At 40.6% G+C, this 20,211-nt stretch overlaps 1 protein-coding gene across 6 annotated transcripts; it reads right to left on the bottom strand.

The window, feature by feature from the left end:
• Positions 1-133: 133 nt before the first annotated feature.
• On the bottom strand, positions 134-19,195 carry CENPJ (centromere protein J). Of its 6 annotated transcripts, none has more exons than XM_027653024.1 (17): positions 19,100-19,195; positions 17,053-17,559; positions 14,969-15,092; positions 13,864-14,160; positions 13,132-13,276; positions 10,797-10,902; positions 8,883-10,506; positions 6,060-6,192; positions 5,128-5,293; positions 3,848-4,087; positions 3,144-3,243; positions 2,435-2,532; positions 1,671-1,769; positions 1,418-1,558; positions 1,224-1,308; positions 1,010-1,130; positions 134-468 (listed from the first exon to the last, which is right to left on the bottom strand). In XM_027653024.1, the coding sequence occupies exons 2-17, from the start codon at positions 17,428-17,430 to the stop codon at positions 276-278; spliced, it is 4,050 nt and encodes a 1,349-aa protein (XP_027508825.1). In that variant the 5' UTR covers positions 17,431-17,559; positions 19,100-19,195; the 3' UTR covers positions 134-275. The 6 variants fall into 6 exon arrangements, with proteins under 6 accessions (XP_027508825.1, XP_027508845.1, XP_027508854.1 ...); XM_027653044.1 differs by having other exon boundaries at positions 2,438-2,532; XM_027653053.1 differs by having other exon boundaries at positions 13,132-13,186.
• Between the last annotated feature and the right edge of the window lie 1,016 nt (positions 19,196-20,211).

Here is a 20,211-nt window from a genome sequence, read left to right as displayed (position 1 = left end):
CTACAGCTGTTAGATTTCCTCTGACAGCTGATTTTAAAAAACAGCCTTTAAATCACACATGCCAGAATACTGAATCAATAAACTGCTCCTTAAAAATTGGAATGGGAAAAAAATTGGCAAAACTCTGATGTTGTAGCACTCACTTAAAAATAAATTTATTTTGTAAAAACTATAAACAGTATATACACAACAAGCTTAAAGGGTTATTGCTTCTTGTTTACAGAAATGTACATTATTTTTGCTGATGTCTTAACACTTCAGCAGTTTTGACACTGCTACAACTTAGTGTCCATGATAATATTTCCATCCTTGTCCTTTACTCTGACTCTTCCAGAGCCATACTTTGTTTCCTGCTGTCCATTCATGTACACAGTCTTGACAGAACCATCTGGGTATTCCCGTCTCTTGAACTGTGATGTATGTAGTTCTCTCTGGCCATTATTGAACTCTATAGTTTTGCTTCCGTCTCTGCATTAAAGGGGAAAAAAAACAACCAATACTTTGTAAGGATCATACATAGGCTTAAGATTAATCTCAGAACAGCAATTGTGCAAGCCTAAACGAAGGAAGAATTTTAAGAAATACAGTATTTGTGGAAAAATCTGTTAAAATATCACCGTAGCTGGTCCTACTCAAAAACCTGTTTCTGCAAAACTGACATGGCTTCTTGTGAGCCTCTACTGCTCTTTCTCTGCACTAAATCCATTGCTGCAACAATCCAAGAAAAGTTTAAAACTGGATGTTTTGAGCACTGCCAGTCAGACCCACTCCCTAGTCATGTTCTCCTGTGTTTTCTAGAATTACATACAAATCAGAAAAGTCTCCCAGGTCAGGACACTACGCTCAGGCATTCAGGCTTTGTCTCCTCCAGGCTACCAAAAGACAAGCCCAAAACTCAAGCAGTTCACAGTACAGTACATTCAAATGTAAACTGGTAGAACTAGATCTGTCACCATATAGTGCCCCTGTCCCATCCCCAGGCCAGGAGACCCAAGAAGGGAAAGCTTACGGCTGAACACGAACAATGGTACCGTCTGGAAGGATACTTTCTTCTTGTCCATCTGTAAATAAGTTCTTAATAGTTTGATCAGGGAAGGTAATTTCCTTCTTGCCATCAGGATAATGCTTCTCTGAAATGTATTTTGAGACAAGATGCTTATTACACAAATAGATAGATATCTGTAGGCACTAATTCTGACAGGTGGGTTGGATGTTTTCTTTACCTATTTGTCCATTTGAAAACTGCAAGACCTCTAAGCCATCAGAGTATGTAGTATGTGTAGTCTTAGCATCAGCATAATAATAAATCTGCAGAAAACAGTTCAGATTTAACATAACTAGTAAGAAATTTTAAGTGTTTCTTCATATATATTTAATAAATATTTATTGAAAAAGGCTAAAGATGCAGGATACATACCACTGTTTGATCAGGCATAACCTGCTTCACATCCCCATTGAAGAAGGTTATAGTTACAGTCTTTCCATCAGAACCCACTTTTTTCCATGTTCCATTGGGAAAAAATACGAGGTGACAGCCGTTTTTCAAAACTTGCTCAACCTAATGAAAACATTGCAGAGAGGTCAGTATTGAGCCATCACACTTTATGTTGTCATTCATTGTTCACAACAGCTGTCTTCCTGAATTTCAGAGTGCCAAGCTCTTATTTTACCTTTCCATCAGGATAAGCAGTTTCTCTCTCTATCTCTTCACTGCCCATATATGCAGGACCAGATGGTAGTGACACATGAGCTTCATCAGGAGAGATGTCCTGAGATGACAAAAAAACTAAATCAAGCTTTGTATACATTTTTTTTTTCCCCAGGCTGACAGCTATTTTAGGAAACAAGGAGCATGGGGGAGGAAGACAAGTGTGGGAAGGCACACCTGGAGTTTAAGCAACTCCTAGTATAATTCAAGTGGTAAAACAGACTCAGACTCAGCAATAATTGGTTGACCCTGGTCAGCTGTAGTCTGAACTAAAGTGGAATTCAGTGGTGTGTTGTAGCATGGTGCTCAGTTTCCTTAAGAGATCCACATTAAGCTATGAAATGATGAAGTTCCATAAAGCCTGAATGTTACCTACAGCAATTAATGTACTAATTAATTCAACTACTTACAAGATCCTTGCACAGTTGCCCTACATGGAGCATACAAACACCCATCTTTTTTAAATTTCTTAAAGGGTAAAACATTTTGCAAAATTCAGAAGAGCAGGAGATTATTAGTTTATTTTCTTTCCTGAGCCAAAGAATAATGCATCTACTAGATATAGGTAAAACACTCTTCATTGACTAGCCATTTTCTGGTATGACCATAAAAGTTGAACATAAGAAGGTGAGTCAACAGCCTTATCAGTCACCTCCAGATACTCATTTAAATACAAATAACATTTTCTTTTAGGCTTTTTCCTCCCCCTTAAAAATCAGGACTTACTACCATAAAAGTCTTAGAAGAATCTTCTAGTGCTGTTATTGTCTCAGAGTTGCTTCTGTCCTTAGCAGGTCCGGATGCAGGTGTTCTAGAAAGTTTTCCTACTCAGATACATGTAACAGTTAAATTGGACACTGAAATTAAAGTATGGTTTAAGTGTTACAATTATATATGAGGTCAAGTTGTACAGGAAACCTACATTTCTTAAGTGCAGTAGTAACTGAAAGCAGCATATTTATTAAAAGAATCAGTCACTATCATTGCTTCTTGTGTCAGCAAGAATCTACAACTGAAGAATCATTGCAATAGGCATAAACACACTTTCTTCTCCTATTTCATCTCTGTAGATTTACAAAGGATTCCCTCCCCTCCCCCCAGGAATTTAGACAACATTTTTAGTTACGCCTTGTAATGAATAAAATAAGATTAATACAAGCTTTTTACCAGGAACTGATCAGCATACTTTTCCCATGTCTCTCCTCTCAAATTACCAAAATAAAAACACCTCCAATTCTGGAACATACTTCTCTAACATGTAACATGATGGTTGGTTGAGCTGTCAGAAGTGTCAAAAAATACCCTGCAGAATCCTACCTTATGCTCAAGCCCATTAATACTTTTGAGGTGGTGATGCACTCCACAAAGCAAAAATTCACATTAGTTTTACTTTAAAGACTTAACAGAATTCTCTGATCAGAAAAAACATTTTTACCTTTTGCCTGTGAATAACTTTTGCCATTCATTTTGCTGCACTTCTGTACTGGAAGAAGCAGAGATGCAGTTTGACTTTTGGAGCCTCTATTTGGTAGACACTAAAAGAAAGGGAGTATCTGTGGTTTATATGACATAAAACTGTTCATACAGCATCAACAAAATTTACTGACCATATGACATGAAAGTTAGTGGAAGCTTTTTTCACCAACTATACATTTTTGAGACTTGGTCAGCAGAAAGGCTTATGTGATGTAGCCCAAGCTGCACTTTGGAGCTCTTCCTCCATCTGCTCCCTCACTAACAACAACTACAGAATGTTAATTTGGTGCAAGCAATCCAGAATAATAGTTACAGTTTCAAAACTTAATACAACTGCTTTAGACAGTTGTGAACTCCCTGCTTTTTGTGGTTGATCCTTAAGGGGCAGAAGGTCACAGGTTAGACCCTACCAATGATTTTTCTCTTATAACTGCATAATTTTGAATTTCTAAGATGAATTCCTCAACAAAAGGGACGCTGCACATTGTGAACATTCACATTTGGAAAGAATGTGCCATTAACAAAAATCTCTGTCACCACTACTGTAGTCCCCACATTAGTAAATCAAACAGCTAAGCTGTAGCTATTGGAATCCAAGTATATGACACAAAACCCATGAGTATTCACACAGATACATGTAAAACACCAAAATTAATAACGTACAGATTCTGCTCTTTTTAAAGCCATCGCAGAGTTTTCTATTTTCCTCTTGCTTCCAGCAGCTTCTGTTTTCTTCCAGGCTTCTAGACGGAACTTCTCCATAATTTTGACTTCTTCTTTTAGCTCCAAATTCTCATTTACTAAAGCTTCTATTTGATCTTTTAGGCGCCGATGGGTAGTTGACCATTTTGCCTCTTTTCGTTTTAAATCTTCCTGTAACTCTGCAATCTGTTGCTTTAAAGCCTTAGAAAAATGCACATTTAAAAATTGAAGAGCTTTCATTTTTTAATATATCAAAATATTTTTTTAATTTCTAATAGAAATACAAGCACACAAAAAAGGCACAAGAGTAGCAAAAAAGTAAGGTTAACTTAGTAGTGCAGAGGGTGAAAGATAGGAGAAGTTTTCTTCCTTGAAAGAGATTTACTTTAGACTACCAACTTTATAAGCTCAACTTCTATCACGGGAATTGTTTTTACTGCTCTCTTGGCATCCTTTACACTTGATAGATTGGCCAATACAAATACACTCGAGACAGAAACATTAAATCATTAAGGCTACCCTTGACAGGGCCCTTCAAAAATCTTGGCACAGGAAAACAAGGGAGGACACAGTCACACAAAACACAGGTAAATCTGCACAGCCAGTTCAGTCTTTTGAAGTAAGGAAAATGTGTAGGGAAGGACGAGGGAAATCCCTGTGTGGTGCTTAATGTGACTTGTCTGTACATCTCGTACATGATACATCCTGACAAGGAAGGAACAAACCATCTCTGATATCAGAAGATAAAATGTAACTCTGAAAATTGTAGAAGATTACTACATCAACTGTACAACAGTTAGAATAAAATTCCTGTGCAGTTCTACTTTGCATTTTGATCCACTACCATGAATAAAAACTTACAACTTAATATTTTAACTCTGGTAATTTTGTTTCAGAGTTGAAGATCATTCTATCACAGTCACGAGCAGTTTTTACTACGGAAATGTGACAAAAAGATTTGCTTGTTAGGAGTTTTTGCCTTAAAAACCATCAAACAACTTTGTGAAGACTGTAGTTTTCTTCCTCAATTAGAATGATTTAGATTGGAAAAAAACTTCAAGATCGTGGAATCCAACTGTAAAACCCAGCATTGCCAAGTCCACCACTAACCCATGTCTGCTACCAGTTCCCATCCTGAAATCACTTGCAGACTTTCAACTAAGTTACAACATAGTTGTTGACTGCTTTTAATTGAATTTCCATGTTTCTGTGTGGACTAGAAGAATAATAAGTTCTTATACCTGAATTTCATCACGCTCTTTTTTATCTGGAATTGCTCTAGCTTCTGCGGTATATTTTTCAAAAACTTTGCGCTCCTTTTGCAGTTTTTTCATTTCCTTTTTTTTATATTCTTCTATTTCAGCCAGTTCTTGGGCTTTCTGCTGCTCAAAGTCTGCAATTTCTTTCCTATAATTATGAAACAAAGTTGTTGTTTTAGCCCAAATCTACTTCAAATCTGGATTTTAAGAAAAAAAATGAAGACTCAGTATTTTGTGGTCATTGATTCCAACCCAACATCTATTACCTCCAGGAAGACTTACCTATAAATGGTATTACTTATTTAAGGAGTAAGAATTATCACACAGTGTTTGAAGTCCAACAATTTATATTTTTATATCTTCTAGTCACAAAAGTTATCCTGAATTTAGAAAAGATTTGGCTAAATATTCCATTCCTCTAAAAGTACCAGGGAAAAGAATCTGCCAATAGCAGAAGGTCACAAATCAAAACATCAGCCAAAGACACAATACTGTTTCCAAACAAAAGTGGCTGTGGTAGGAACACGTGTGCCACATTTAAGTCATCAGAGGCAATTATTCTACTCTGTGTGTTGTTTATAAATGCCTCAGTACAAATTAAAAGATTCTCAGTTTGTACAAACATCCAATCCAAAGCAAAAGCATCAGTCACGTTAGTGTGAAGATCAGTTCTGCGAGACCAATTTAGGACTGTGTTATCCCTCAGAACAAAAGTACACAAATTCTCTCAAGTATAACTTTTAATGGTATCATATTAACCTAGCAGAGATTCTTAATACTCTAATTTCTGTCTAAGTCTCTTGACCAATCTCCACTGTAACTGATACACATGAATTGTTTACCTGTGCTGTTGGTAACTAACTGCAACAAACTATGTAAGTGAATGCAACCCAAATGTTTCATTTTAAAATTACCTGATATTTGCCAAGGCCTGCTCTCTTTCTTCACGGAGTTTACTTAGAGTTGTGTTTTCAGCTCGGAATCTCTCTATTTCAGTTTCCAGTTCAGTGAGTCTCTCTCTCAGTAGCTGGGATGGAACAGTATTTCCTGTCAAAGCACAGCCAGATGCACGTTATCTAAGCAGCATCCGTAAGACTGAAGAAAACAATTATCACATACCAGCTTAAAAATTGTAAAAAAAAAATAATAATATTTTAGAGACAGTAGTAATATTGTAAACTCTTCTACTATTCAAATAACACAGAAGTTAACGTTTTAAAGCATTCTGTACTATTTACTGAAGTACCTCAAAGATTGAGTAGATCTATCATCCCTGTAGTACTTTTAAGTATTGAATACATCGGTCATCTTCATAGAACTAACATATATTTGGAACTGGATGTGAAGGGCTTCACATCAAACCAGAGAAATAAAATGAAGGCATAAGGGTATAATGAATGTACATGGTAAATGTGTATGTACATGTACATACTATATATATGAAGGCATATCAAATAGGAAAATTTACGGTTATAAGTTTTTTCAAGTTTTACTTACAATGTCTCTGCTCACACTCAATACTGATGTGGTATCTCTTGCAGAGGCCGATAATAGGAAGGGGTTTTGTGGGCTTTTTTGCCATCCCAGTTTGCTGTTCAGTCCCTACTTAACAATCCCAGGGTTTTAATAGTCTGAGTATGCAACATAAGATCCTAAATATTGATGTTGCAGTGTAGATAGTTGCCTCGTTCATCTTTAAATACTCTCAAATTCTGTAAAAAAACCCCTAGCCCTCTTCCTGCAAACATCCAGCTGGTACCTTTAAACAACACTACACAATCCATTCTCCAGAAAACAATAAGTAGAAGTAGCAGCTTTCCTATGAATCATAGAATATTCTAAGTTGGAAGGGACCCACAAGGATCACTGAGTCCATCTCCTGGCCCTGCACAGGACAATCCAAAAAAATCACACCATATGCCTGAGAGCATTGCCCAAACATTTCTTGAACTTTGTCAGGCTTGGTGCTGTGACCATTTCCATGCGGAGCCTGTTCCAATGCCCCACAACCCTCTGGGTGAAGAACCTATTCCCAGTATCCAACCTAAACCTCCCCTGACACAACTTCAAGGCCATTCCATTGGGTTCTATCACTGGTCACCACAGAGAAGACATCAGTGCCTCTCACAAGGAAGTTGTAGACAACAATGAGGTCTCTCCCCAGTCTCCTCCAGGCTGAACAGACCAAGTGACCTCAGCCGCTCCTCATACAGCTTCCCCTCAAGGCCCTTCACCATCTTTGCTGCCCTCCTTTGGACACTCTCTAAGAGCTTGTGTTGTGGAGCCCCAAACTGCACACAATATTCAAGGTGAGGCTGCCCCAGTGCAGAGCAGAGAGTGACAATCCCCTCCCTCGACCAGCTGGCGATGCTTTGCTTGATGCCCCCCAGGACACAGTGGGCCCTCCTGGCTGCCAGGGCACTGCTGACTCATATTTAACTTGCTGTCAACCAGGACCCCCAGGTCCCTTTTTGCAGCACTGCTTTCCAGCATCTCATTCCCCAGTCTGTACAAATATCCAGGGTTGCCCCATCCCAGGTGCAATATCCAGCACGTGCCCTTGTTAAACTTCATACAGTTGGTGATTGCCCAGTCCTCTAATTTGTTGAGGTCTCTCTGCAGGGCCTCCCTGCCTTCGAGGAAATCAACAGTTCCTGCCAATTTAGTATCATTGGCAAATTTACTCAGTGTACCTGCAAGTCCTATGTCCAAGTAATTTATGAAGATGTTGAAGAGCACAGCACCTAAGATGGAGCCCTGTAGAACCCCGTTGGTGAGAGGTCTCCAGTCTTATGTCACCCCATTCACTATTACCCTTTGTGCCTGTCCCATGAGCCAATTGCTCACCCATCACATGACATGTTTATCCAGCTGTGTGCTGGACATTTTGTCCAGAAGGATACTGGGAGAGATGGTATCAAAAGCTTTTCTGAAATCCAAAAAGATTACATCAACTGGCTTATCATAAAAACCTAAACAAAATCCTAAACATTCACTGGAGCAGCATTTGAAACCAAGATCACAACCTTACAGACAGAAGATTTAAATGGGAGGCTGCACCTTCATGCTTTCACTGGACAACTCCATGTTTTATGATAGCAGAAACACAACAGCTTCAACAGGAAGTTTTAGAGGCAGTCCTCCACAGACTGTAACTATATAGATGAAATCAACTTGGGCAAAGCAAAAAACTGAATATGGATTTCCAATATTCCACATGAATTCTCTAGATACTATACTACACTTTGATAATATGGACAGGGCTGCCACTTCCTTGTATTTTATAAGAGGAACAAGCTAACCTAGCAGTGCATAGCATTAACCTACTGTAGTGTAAATGCACACTGTAGTGGAAAGGGAGGTACCACTTCATTTTTGGCTTGCCTTTGATACTTTCCTTGATTCAGAAACAGAGATCAAGCAGCTCCAGATCGCGTTACTTCAATGAGCTGATCTGACAAAAAACTAGCCTCCAGAGGGGAAAAAAAGAAAAACTAAATAATAAAATAAAAATAAAATGTTTTCACAAATTATAGTCATTCTGCAATCTGCATAATCATCAGACCTGGCATCAGACATGCAAGCAGAGATGTAAGGGGAGAATAGGGCCATTCCCTGCAGCAGAAGTCTGTACTTACACCCTTTGGTGCAATGTCAGGTTGCAGCTTAAGCGCTAGAAGGAAAGACTTGTAATATATGTCCTCTTCAACATTTCCTACCAGTTGCTGTTCTCTCACCTCCTGGATCCTGTTCCACATTCGATTTGGTTTCACGTTCCAAGCGACAGCCTGCCTTCTGTTTCGGTTTCAGTGAAGGAAACAGTTTCATCATCAGGTTTGATACAGGAGGTCCATGTGAATCACTGTCCACTGCAGACTCTTTGGACATTTCATCTGCTTTCTTTGAGGCAACTTTTCTCTTTATTGCTTTATCTGGGACAGGTGAATCATTCTGTCTGGGAAAGTCCATCTGCGAAGGTATTTTAGTGTATTTTTCAGGTAAATCACTGCTAACATAATTTTCATCAAGATCACTCCATGTTCTTTCATCATCAAATTCAAACTTACTCCTCCTTAAACACGACACACTTCTGTGATCGTCTGTAGCTCTTCTAATCTTTTGCTTTGACAGTGCACTGCAATCTTTGTCTGACAAGTCAAGGTCAGCATCTCCATTTATGCTTTCTTTGCTGATGTCTGTAACAGAACTTCCACAGTCAAAAAATTCCGGATCACTTTCTCTATGGCTCACAAAGGATGTCTTAGCATCCTTGTTGTCATGCTTCAATGTGGCCTCAAATCTACTCTCAGAATCTGTAGTAGTATCACCGCTGCCCTCATCCTTATCTTCATTTACAATCCAGTGATTACTTTTTAAAGCAGGAGCTGTTTTCACAGAAGAAGCTGAAAATATCACATTGTCTGTTTTATTCAATGGATCCTTCATTCTAGAATCTGCTCCTGAATTTGAGACTGAGTGCATAACTGGGCTATTATGTATATTTTCCTGTGCTATGCAGTCTGCCCTTTCATTTTTCTCATTTGTGAGTTGGCCAGCCAGCACCTTTACTTGCTGCTGTTTTGCCTTTATAGGGGTAGAAGACATTCTACGGCCTTTGAAAGTTTGCAGATCTCGATCCAAGACCCTTTGCACAAATGAGGAATTACTTGAGAAAGATAATTCATCTGCAGCTTGTTCTAGAAACAAAAACTCATCTAATTCTAGAGTCTCTTTTTCTTTTTCTTTTTCCCAGTTCTCCAGCTTATTCTGAAATGAAATTTCAAAAGATAGTTCTGAATCTTTTACAGGGTGACCTATATTATGTTTAGAATTAGAGAAGGCACTGGCCAGCTCTTGAGACAACTGAGACTTTTCTGTGCCAGGCAATATGTTTTTTATTTTGCCAGTATTAGATTTAGCAAATTCTACTCTGTTCTCTTTATTTTCTGTTTTGTTATTAATTTCTGATGCGTAATAATCTCTCATCTGTCCATCATAATTTTTTCCTGATTGCATTTTTGTTTCCAATGGCAAGATATTTTCTCCATTGTGATTCCTGAGTACCACCGTCTTCTGAATAGGGCAATGTTTTGCTTTATTGGGGTGGTTGTATTTTTTACATGGTGCAAAAGGATTTTCAGAAACCAGTTCTTTGCCAGGAGGCATAGTTTTCTTCTGTGTTTGTGATCTGTCCACTTTAATAACATTTCTGTCATCTGAAGCCCTTTGTTGAAGTTTTGAGGTGTTTTCTCCGAGTTTTGTAATTTTAGATTTGGCATTAGTGAATCTTGTTAAGCCTTCTCCTCTTTTCAGGAAGGGCCTTTTGGTCACTGGTTTTTGAACAGCTGATCCATTTGTCTCCTGAAAATGAGTAAAGAAAAGTAAATCACAAAATGTTAAAAAGCTCCTCACGCAGTATGAAGATTTCTTCAAATAAACCTCACATTAGAGTAGGAATTTAGATGGTACATTCCTACTGGATTTCTAAAGACTTAAACAAGTGGAGTATTTGACACTTACTGTTTTATTTTTAGGAATGCAACACATTAGCTTTCAATACCAGCATGTACCCTGTACATTTTTAAGCACCTATCACATCTTGACACAAAACACAAAGAAGAATAAAGTTTTTAAAAATATTAATAAATAACCTGCAACTTCTGGTTTTGCTCCAGACGCTGCTCTTCTAGTTGTATCTGTTCTTCCAAGAATTCTTCAAAAGTCTGTTTCTTCTCATGTATTGCAGCTTTAATAGGTCTAGTGTAATTAAAGAAAAAATATATAAAATAAGCCTATAACAACTCTTACAATTCTCTATAAAATAAATATGTTTTACATCACTGCTATTCAAAGACCTAAGGTGTAATTGTATAAAAGATGACAAATCATGAGGTGTTTCAGTCATTAGGTTAATCTGAGAAATGCATTTTAACACTATGTGTTTATCTTTTGAGAAACAGTTTATCAAACCCCTGCAACAGTTAATACACATATATAAAATATATTGTTTGCAGGTTTTGGGTTTCTTTCACTGCTTTTCTTAATGACCCTTTCTTTTGGCCAAATCACCAAACTTTCACTCGTAGTTTAGCCACACTCCCAAGCTCTACAGTCTCACCTTCCCACTCAGGAATGCTACTAAGATCATGTTCCCTATCTCCCCCTTTGATACTCCTCCTCCTTCACAGGAGTACTGGGTCTGGCTGGGATGCAGAGAGCTGTTTTCATAGCAGCCCATATGGTGCTGTGTTTTGGGGTTGTGACTACTACATATTGATTATATATGAGCTTTAAAACAATGCCAACTACTACTGTTATTCTATCAACTCCATATACAAATCTTTTACCATACTGTAAGTGGGTTGACTTGGTTGGATGCCAGGCACCCACCAAAGCCACTCTATCACTCCCCTCTGCAACTGGGCAGGGGAGAAAAAATATAACAAAGGGTTCAGGAGTTAAGGTCCAGGGGAGATCACTCACCAAATACTGTCACGGGTAAAACAGACTCAAAGTGGGGATATTAATTAAATTTATTACCAACAGAATCAGAACAGGATAATGAGAAAATAAATCTTAAAACATCTTCCTCCACCCCTCCCTCCTTCCCAAATTCTACTCCCTTCCCCCCAACAACACAGGGAGATGGGGAATGGGGCTTATGGTCAGTTCATCACAGATTGTTTCTGCTACAGCTCACAGAGAGAAACCCTTCCCCTGCTCCCCATCTCCCACAGGAGACAGTCCTTCACAAACTTCTCTAATGTGAGTCCCACAGGCAGTTCTTCACAAACTGCCGCCACATGGGTCACTTTTCCACAGGGTGCACTCCTTCAGGCACAGGCTGCTCCAGCTTAGGTTCCCTAGAGGGTCACAAGTCCTACCAGGAAACCTGCTCTAGCATGGGCTCCTCTCTCTACAGGTCTGCAGGTCCCTGTCAGGACCCTGCTCCAGCACGGGCCTCCCACAGGGTCACAGCCTCCTCCAGGTATCCACCTGCTCCAGCATGGGTCTCCTCCACAGGCTGTAGGTGGATCTCTGCACCCCTGTGGACCTCCGTGGGCTGCAGGGGCACAGCTGCTGCACCATGGTCTGCACCACGGGCTGCAGGGGAACCTCGGCTCTGGTGCCTGGAGCACCTCCTGCCCCTCCTTCTCCACTGGCCCTGGTGTTTATACTGTTGTTCACATGTTCTCCACTCTTCTCTGGCCACAATTTCATTTGCACAGTAACTTTTTATTTCTTCTTAAGTATATTATCACAGAGGTGTCACTGTCATCCTTGATGGGCTCAGCCTTGGCCAGTGGCAGGTCCATCCTGGAGCCAGATAGCATTGGTTCTACCAGACACAGGGGAAGCTTCCAGCAGCTTCTCACAGAAGCCACCCCTGTAGCCCCCCGCTACCAAAACCTGGCCACATACATGAGAAGGCTTCTGCCACAAGCACTGTCATTAGTTCTTAGCCATATACAGACATTTCACAGAATCACAAAATGGTTTGGGTTGGAAAGGACCTTAAAGATCATTCAGTTCCAACCCCCTGCCACGGGCAGAGACACTTTTCACTACACCAGGTTGCTCAGGGCTCCATCCAAACTGGCATTTAACATTTTAAACAATCTTAACTCCTGACTAAAAAGTCACAGCCTTGCACTCCTCCTTCATGTTACTACTTTTAGCACCTAACAGTGGATAGGAGGTTGTAATAAACTGGGAACAATAATTATAACTGCTTATATACTGACCTATACTAAAACATGCTTCTAAGCTGGCATTACCCCAGGTTGCACACACACCTCTTCCTCCAGTACACAACATCACATCTTTTACAGCACAAGCAATTTCAAGCAAGAGTATCCAGAAAAAATGAATCCTTGGTTGAGAAAACTACATAAATTGTGAGTATCAGACTCTTCTAATCAGGACTCAGAATTGAACCAAACTTGTGTTATTTGATAAGAACTGGGTAAGCATGGTCTGAATTACCTCTCCTCTGTATTAGTCCGCAAATGTTCACCTCCGCTGGAATTTTCAGAGAGATCTGCAATTCCCACACATAAAGAATCAATGTGATTATCTTCACTCTCCTTTAATAGTTCCATGTTTTTTTCTGGACACCACATGTTTTTTCCTATGAAAGTAACAAGAGTTTTCTTTTTGTCCCAACAACAAATCAGTTTTCAGCACATCCTTTAAGCAGCATTCAGGTCAGATTAGAACCAGAAGGGAGCTTCATGGCAATGTCATCTTAATTCCTACAAAATAGTCCTAAGATTTCCCCAAATTAATTTTTATTTGAATTTGCACTTTCTTTTTACGGGAACATCCAATTATGCATTAAAAAAATTCCACAGACTTTAAATAATCCATTCTGATTGTTTATCTTCTTTGCTATTGTTAATGTATGGCTTAAAAAAATAAGTGAACAAATTTTGATGTCTGCTCTGCTGAAGAGCTCTCTTATCAAGCTTCTATTTCCCACATATGTATGTATAAATTGAGAATAATTTGATTTCTGTCTCATACTGCTTTTAACAAAGCTCCCATGGACAACAACAGGAACACTCTGAGGTCTGTAAGCTGTCAGTAAACCAACCAATAAATCAAGTAAACCAACAAAAATCAGAAGATCTTCAAAATAAGCAGTATAAAATTATGCTCAGTAACTACAAGGGGGAAATAACCCACCACCAATTTATCTTTCTATAAATGACTAACCAGTAATGTATTTGTCTTCCTTGTTGTTCAAACAATTTGGCCTTTTCATAGGCACACATGGACCTTGCTTTTCACAGGCAGACACTTCTGAAAGACTGTTCTTCAAAGATGAGGTGCATTCTTTGTTGTTTAACTTTGGTAAAGAATCATTGTCTTGTGTATATGAAGCAACAATCGGAGCATGAGTTCTGTCTTCAAAGACATTCTGATATCCAGATGATGGCAATTGGTGTAAAGTTGTTAAGCCTGATGAATGCCCAGGTCTTAGCTTTTGACTTTCAGCTGTTAGAGTATAGCCTTGAAATTAGAAGAAAAAAACGGCTGTGTCATTGTATCAGTATTACAACACTACTGTTCCACAGGAGAAAAGAAATGGCACTGAGGAACAAGATTGATCACCCAGCCTCCATTCTTACATTACTGATCAAGAATAAGTGATTAGGCAATCTTGCTTTTGTTGTCCTAAGATAAGCCCTAAATGAATTGTTCCAGAAAATCATTTAAATCAGGTTGAACTGATACTGCCAAGAGAAGAAAATACCACTGCTCAACTCTAAAAGCTTTTTCCAGCCATGAACTGCCCCCTCTCTGTGCACACAGCAAACAAGACTGGAAAACTGATACAAGTTACAAGTGTTTGTTTTTAAATACAGATCAGCTTTCTAGTCTAGTTCAGATCATTACCTGAACACGATGTGCGTGAACACAAACACTGGGGAACTTCATTTGGCTACACTGCAAGTTTAAAGCAATCAAAAGTACTGTGAGAAACAGCTAATCAGAAAGGAAAGTAACTTTGTTTCACACTTTATAATTAATATGTGTACTTCAAAACAAAGGCTCACATCATAGTGCATATTGATCAAGTTACAATTACAGCCGGCATTTTATAAAAACAGGACGGTATTCCTTCCACAGCAGCACTCAATTTTTCAGGCACTGAAGCAATGCAACATTTATCTTTGACTAATCAAGTCAAAGATGAAGACTAATCAAGTCTTAAGATGAAGAACACAGAATACACTTTAAGATTTTAACTGGAAAATGAGATCAAATTTTTCAGTTTATTCGAAGTACGTCATGTGCTTTTTTTTTCTCAACTTACCAAGAGCTGCTGTCTGGCCAGATACCATGCTAAGTAGCTTCTGCTGCTCTTCCATTAGCCACTGAAGTTGCTCCATCTGCTGTTTCTTTAGCTGTTCCTGTTTCTGTCGTTGCAATTCCTTCAGCTTTTCAAACAAAAAAAAAAAATGTATTAGAGGCTCGGTTTATTTAGAATGTGCCACAGCATTAGCAGCATCAAGACAGCAGGTATTTATTGTTTTAAAGATGCTCCATCAGGCCAGTGTAACATAGAGAAAATTAAGAGTTTTTCTATCTAAGAATACACATGCTACTTCCACTTCGCGTGATTAACAGTTCCACCAGTCTTTAATTGACCAATCTGCCAAAAATAGAAATCAGAACATTCATTTCTACTGCATGGGAAAAACATTTCAATCGTGCTCTTTCAATGTCAACTTCTACTATGCTGTGTTTTTATTAAAGTATTAAATACTTCATAATAATTAAAGCTTTAGAAAAAGTGGATTTTTTTTCTTTCCTCTCTCCAAGGTCTCAGTTACAGTGAACAATACTGATGCAAAGGAACAAGAGAGGGGAAAGAGCACTGAGCAACATTAAGACCCATGAAGCTACTTGAAAAAAAAAAGAATTAAAATGCTGATTAAATTCAGTAATCCAATCTTCATCTTCTTGTGCAGCAGGAGTCCCTGGCCCTGCCTCAATACCAACTTTGAGGGTCATATGAAGGCAGGGCATTCTGTACGCTACCAAACCACAGCAATGGGTGCTGAGCCTCTGTGTCCATCTTTGTATCTCCCACGCATACATATGTGCTAGTTGCAGCTCCTCCAAAGGAAAGGTCTGATGAATTCCTTCCACAGATCAACAACTGGACCACAACTGTCATTCAACAGGTAAGAAAAAAAATTCCCTTGAATTTCCCTTGTAGTCCCAGTATAAACAGAAGGCACTATGCAAGTAGAAGTTGTGAGCTAGTGATCAAGATCCAAAGATCACCTGAGACTCATCTCCAACCCCTTCACTTACTAAATTAATCATACCTGTTCCGATAATAATATCCTCAGAAAACCAAACTGAAAAAAATCTCATGCTGTGACAAGCATGAGATTACTTTTTTGTTATAGATTGTCAATAACTTTCTAAGACAGGAGACTTAAAAACTGCACTTAAGATACCAGTTAACCAGCTAATATTTGTCATTTAGCCACTGACTGATACTGCTGACAATATTTAAAAGGTGAATAAATATTTTCCTATCATGTAAAATACAGGACAAAACTTTTATAGCAACAGGAAAGTTGTGGAATTCTACTCTAGAGACATGCTCTCTCTCTCTCCAGTCGAGTGAACAGACACAGAGATTAGTGCTGATGTAGCTGCTGGCAGAGTGGACAAGGAGGTAAGAGAGTTCTTAATCCTTAACAGTAAGATCTATTAAAGTGCTGCTGAACACTTTCAGCTAACACAATTTGTATCTGGTAATTGGGAAGAGCTATAAGCCAACGTACAGACACTTACAGTGGATTACCTGACATTCTTGCATTAGAAAAAAAAGGTAGAGCAACATCACAGCATTATAATTCCAGATCTTTTTGTCCTGATGTCTTGGATACACATTCAACACTAACATCTCTCTTCATCTAAACGGAACCAGGTATATCAGTGTTCACACCTACTTTGAGAACTAACAAAAGATGTTGCTATAGATACAAGAACATACAACTTCACTACGTGGTGAATACTTGTGGTGAAATACTACCACTGTAATGACCAGCACCCCATTTCCACAGCTTCAAATGAAGAAACAATGGGACATTGTAAAACTGTGTGCACCTTTAAAGGTAAAATGATTTTGAGAACAATTTAGCCTTAAACTGGAACCTGCCCCACCTGGAAACAATGGCAGTTAGACTCTCTGTAACTGCACATCATGAGGAGGACAACAACTTTTATGTGCACATAACCGTAACTTAGGACTTGCTCTTTAAGCTTGCTGTGGTCTATACATTGCAAGGAGTTTGCTTACTTCCAGATATGACAAATCACCTGCAGGAAAAAACTAAATCTTAATGGATGTACGTCAAGGAATTCTAGGACTTTTACCTGTTCAAGCCTTTTTAAGAGTGGGTCACTGTACCCGGATTTTTTCTGACCATCCACTTCACCACAGATAAAGTCTGGTTTAGAGCTTTCCACATCACATGCTGCTGCTGGAAAAGATGTTCCAGTGCCGTATTGCTGAAGTGTATGAGAGCTGCCAGACTCTTCACACAGGGAGTCATCACTTACAGAACAAGTGTCTGAAAGATGCAACACTTCGGCAGGTAAAGCTGTGATATTTTCAGGTCCAGGTAACAAATTTTCTTTCTTGCAGTTCAAACCTGTAAAACTAGGATCTAATAAGACTCCAGCACGGGAACTATTGAACATCCAATGTGCAATGAAGTTCTGTTCACCACTCGGATTTTCAACAGTTGGCATCTTGTAAATGGTACTCCACTTTCTTTGCTGATTAGCATTAACATAACAATATTACGTTATGCAGGGTTAGGACAGTATAAATTTCAAAGTTCCAGGTACTTGGTATGGACAGTTATCTCCTTTTAGCACCTAAAAATTAAGCAGATAAACAAAATAAGAAATCTACAATAAGAGATTCCCAGTAAGCTACCCTCTTTTAACCAATCTGGTGTATTTATAAAAATACATCACAATCAATAGAAAGCATTTGGACAGGAAGTTACAAACACTTTCTGTGCAGAATATAAACATAATTCAACTCTTAATCGTCTTATTTGAGTGCAGTTAATATCATTTCAAATACTACAATGCTGTGTATAATATTCTCTTCAGTAGTACAGAGAAGGATTCAGAATTTCTTTTAAACACTTGCAACAAAAGAAGACAGGTGATGAGGTGAAAGATTTCCCGTTCATATTAATACAAAGTTTCAAATATGCCCGTCTAAATACAAACATTTTACTACATATATTTCAATTCAACTCTATCATTTTTTTGTATTCCTTTGTTTCTCATGGAAACTCTACAACCGTGCTGCCTGTCAGCTTCTTTATCGCAAAAGCTTTCTTTTTTTTTTTTTTTTTTTTTTTTTCCATCCAGAAGAAAGTTTGAAGACTGCAACATATCCTAAAAGTACCATCAACCATGAATGAATTCAGGTAGGGAGGAGACTCAAAGTGACTTCCTCGCTTAGGAAGAAAAAGAGACAGATCTGCTGCGATGACAGTGTGGCAGCAGGAGCCGGGCCACTCAGCCCTGCTATCTCAAACTAGCCACAGGGCAAGTAACCCTCTGCTTGTGCATATGGTGTGGCAGGGGAAACACAGAGGAAAGAAGGGGCCAGGGGACAAAGGACAGGCAACCAGAGCAGCCCAGGCTCAACAGTCCTGCCGATCAGGAAGTAACTTCATAAAGCTTCCTTGTTCCCAAGGGATCAGTTCATGTCAGCTCTCACTTAAGTTTCCTACTGTAAAAAGGCTTATGCTTCCAAGCAGAGTTTGAAAGCACGACTGGGAGGAACAGCGCAATTCCCTTATTGAGATGTTTTCCGACTGCCTCCTGTTTTGTGACGCTACGGGAAGTTTCCCAGTGAGGTGCAGATTCCCGCAGAGGCAAATTCAAGCCCTCAAGGTCCACGGTCTGTTTTACCCGTCACCTTTCGGACACCCTCTGGGGGCCGCCTGCCAGTCTGAACCTTCCCAGGAAGGTCACGGCAGCAGCACCTTCCGGAGGTGCCAACCGCAGGAGCCGGCAGGGATCAGGCCGACCCGTACTGGGAATGAGAGGAGGGACAAAGGAATCCCCGCAAAGCTCGACAGTGGGGAGACGAGCACAGCCACGTTCCTCAGCCGAGCCGAGGGGTCGGGCCCGGCGCCCTCCCTGCCTCACGGACACGGATACCGCCGTCACACAGGACGCCCTAAGTGCTCCCACAGCGCCCGCTGCTCTCCTGGCCCCGAAGCACCCGCACCGCGACAGCTCCGACCCGCGGCACCTCGCAGGTAGCGGGGCGGCAGCGGCAGCCCCAGCCCCGGCCCCGGCAGCCCCAGCCCCGGCCCCGGCGCCGCTCCTCACGGTGGTCCCGCAGCCGCGCCGTCCCGGCCGCCAGCCCTCTCCTTCGATTACAAACCTGCCGCCATCGCACAGCCTCCCGGCGCCACAGGCGGGCACCGCCCCGGCGCGCGGCACGCTGGGAGCTGTAGTTCGAAGGCCGTGGATCCGCCCGGCGGCCGGGCCGGGAAGGCAGGGGTTTGGGACTACAGCTCCCGAGAGCCCCGCGGAGAAGAGGCCGTTAATAGGCATCAACAGCGAAAGCTCTGCCCGGCTCCTGTCCGGGGAGTCGGGGCGGGAAGTGGCGGCGGGATTCGCTCCGGAGCTGGGATTGCTCCTTGCTTCCGAAGGCGTTCCGCGGGTCCAGGTGACTCTCGGGTCCCTCCCCTTTGTGGGGCGGAGCGGAGTGTATCTTGGGTCAGCGCCGCTCTGCTGCTGGGGCGAAGCTGCCGGAGTGAGACTTGCAGCGTGCTGTTCCTGCGGCTACTCACACATTTTAAACTTGAAATAGCGGCAGGAACGCAAAGATAAGCGGGCAAAAAGCAACCCCCGGCTCCCCGACGTTTTGTGCTTTAGCTATGCTTTTACTGAGCGAAGTTAGTGTTTTCCTCTAAACTCCAGACAGGGATAGAGCATCACGCTCCAAAATCGTGGGGTGTGTGTTACGACCCGCCCCAGGAAAAAGGGGGCAGAGGGGGTAACCCAGGTTTTATCAATAATTCCTTTGGGGTGGATTAAGCGAAACGACACTAAATAATCGGTGTTTGAAAACATATATTGACAAGATTTATTCTAACAATTCTGTATTAACAGGCATGCTAGCAGTTTGGGTGCTGTCATATAACAATGTGACACAGAGATAACCTTTGGGGAGGGAAAGAAAATGCATAGGGGAGAGAAAGGCAGGATAAGAGCAAGGGAGAGTAAGGGAAAGAAAAGCTGAGAGTGGACAGATGTATATAGTCACCGCCCACGGGGTCCAGCGATGCTTCCATGTCTGTCAGTTGAAGTGGTGGCCTTGATCTGCTGGGGGTGAAGGGGGGAAGCCCCCATACTCTAAGAAGTTATGAGTTATTATATCACGGGTCATGCCTCGAGCCTCCAACATCTCCCGGATCTGTGTTTTTTTTTTTTTGTCTCGCCCGGTTCCCGCCTTTAGGGAGGGAGGGGCCTGATTGCTCATCAGATGTA

The sequence above is a fragment of the Corapipo altera genome, unplaced genomic scaffold, assembly GCF_003945725.1.
Source record: "Corapipo altera isolate COAL_440 unplaced genomic scaffold, ASM394572v1 0, whole genome shotgun sequence".
Taxonomy (NCBI): domain Eukaryota; kingdom Metazoa; phylum Chordata; class Aves; order Passeriformes; family Pipridae; genus Corapipo; species Corapipo altera.
This window is presented reverse-complemented; position numbering and strand designations above follow the sequence as displayed.

Coding starts and splice junctions, on each gene's coding strand:
- CENPJ (XM_027653024.1), bottom strand. CDS start 17,430: ATGCCAACTGTTGAAAATCCGAGTGGTGAACAGAACTTCATTGCACAT. Junction 13,277..13,863: donor GGAAGACAAATACATTACTG/GTTAGTCATTTA, acceptor TTACTTTCATAG/GAAAAAACATGTGGTGTCCA. Junction 469..1,009: donor ACCATTGTTCGTGTTCAGCC/GTAAGCTTTCCC, acceptor CCTTTAATGCAG/AGACGGAAGCAAAACTATAG.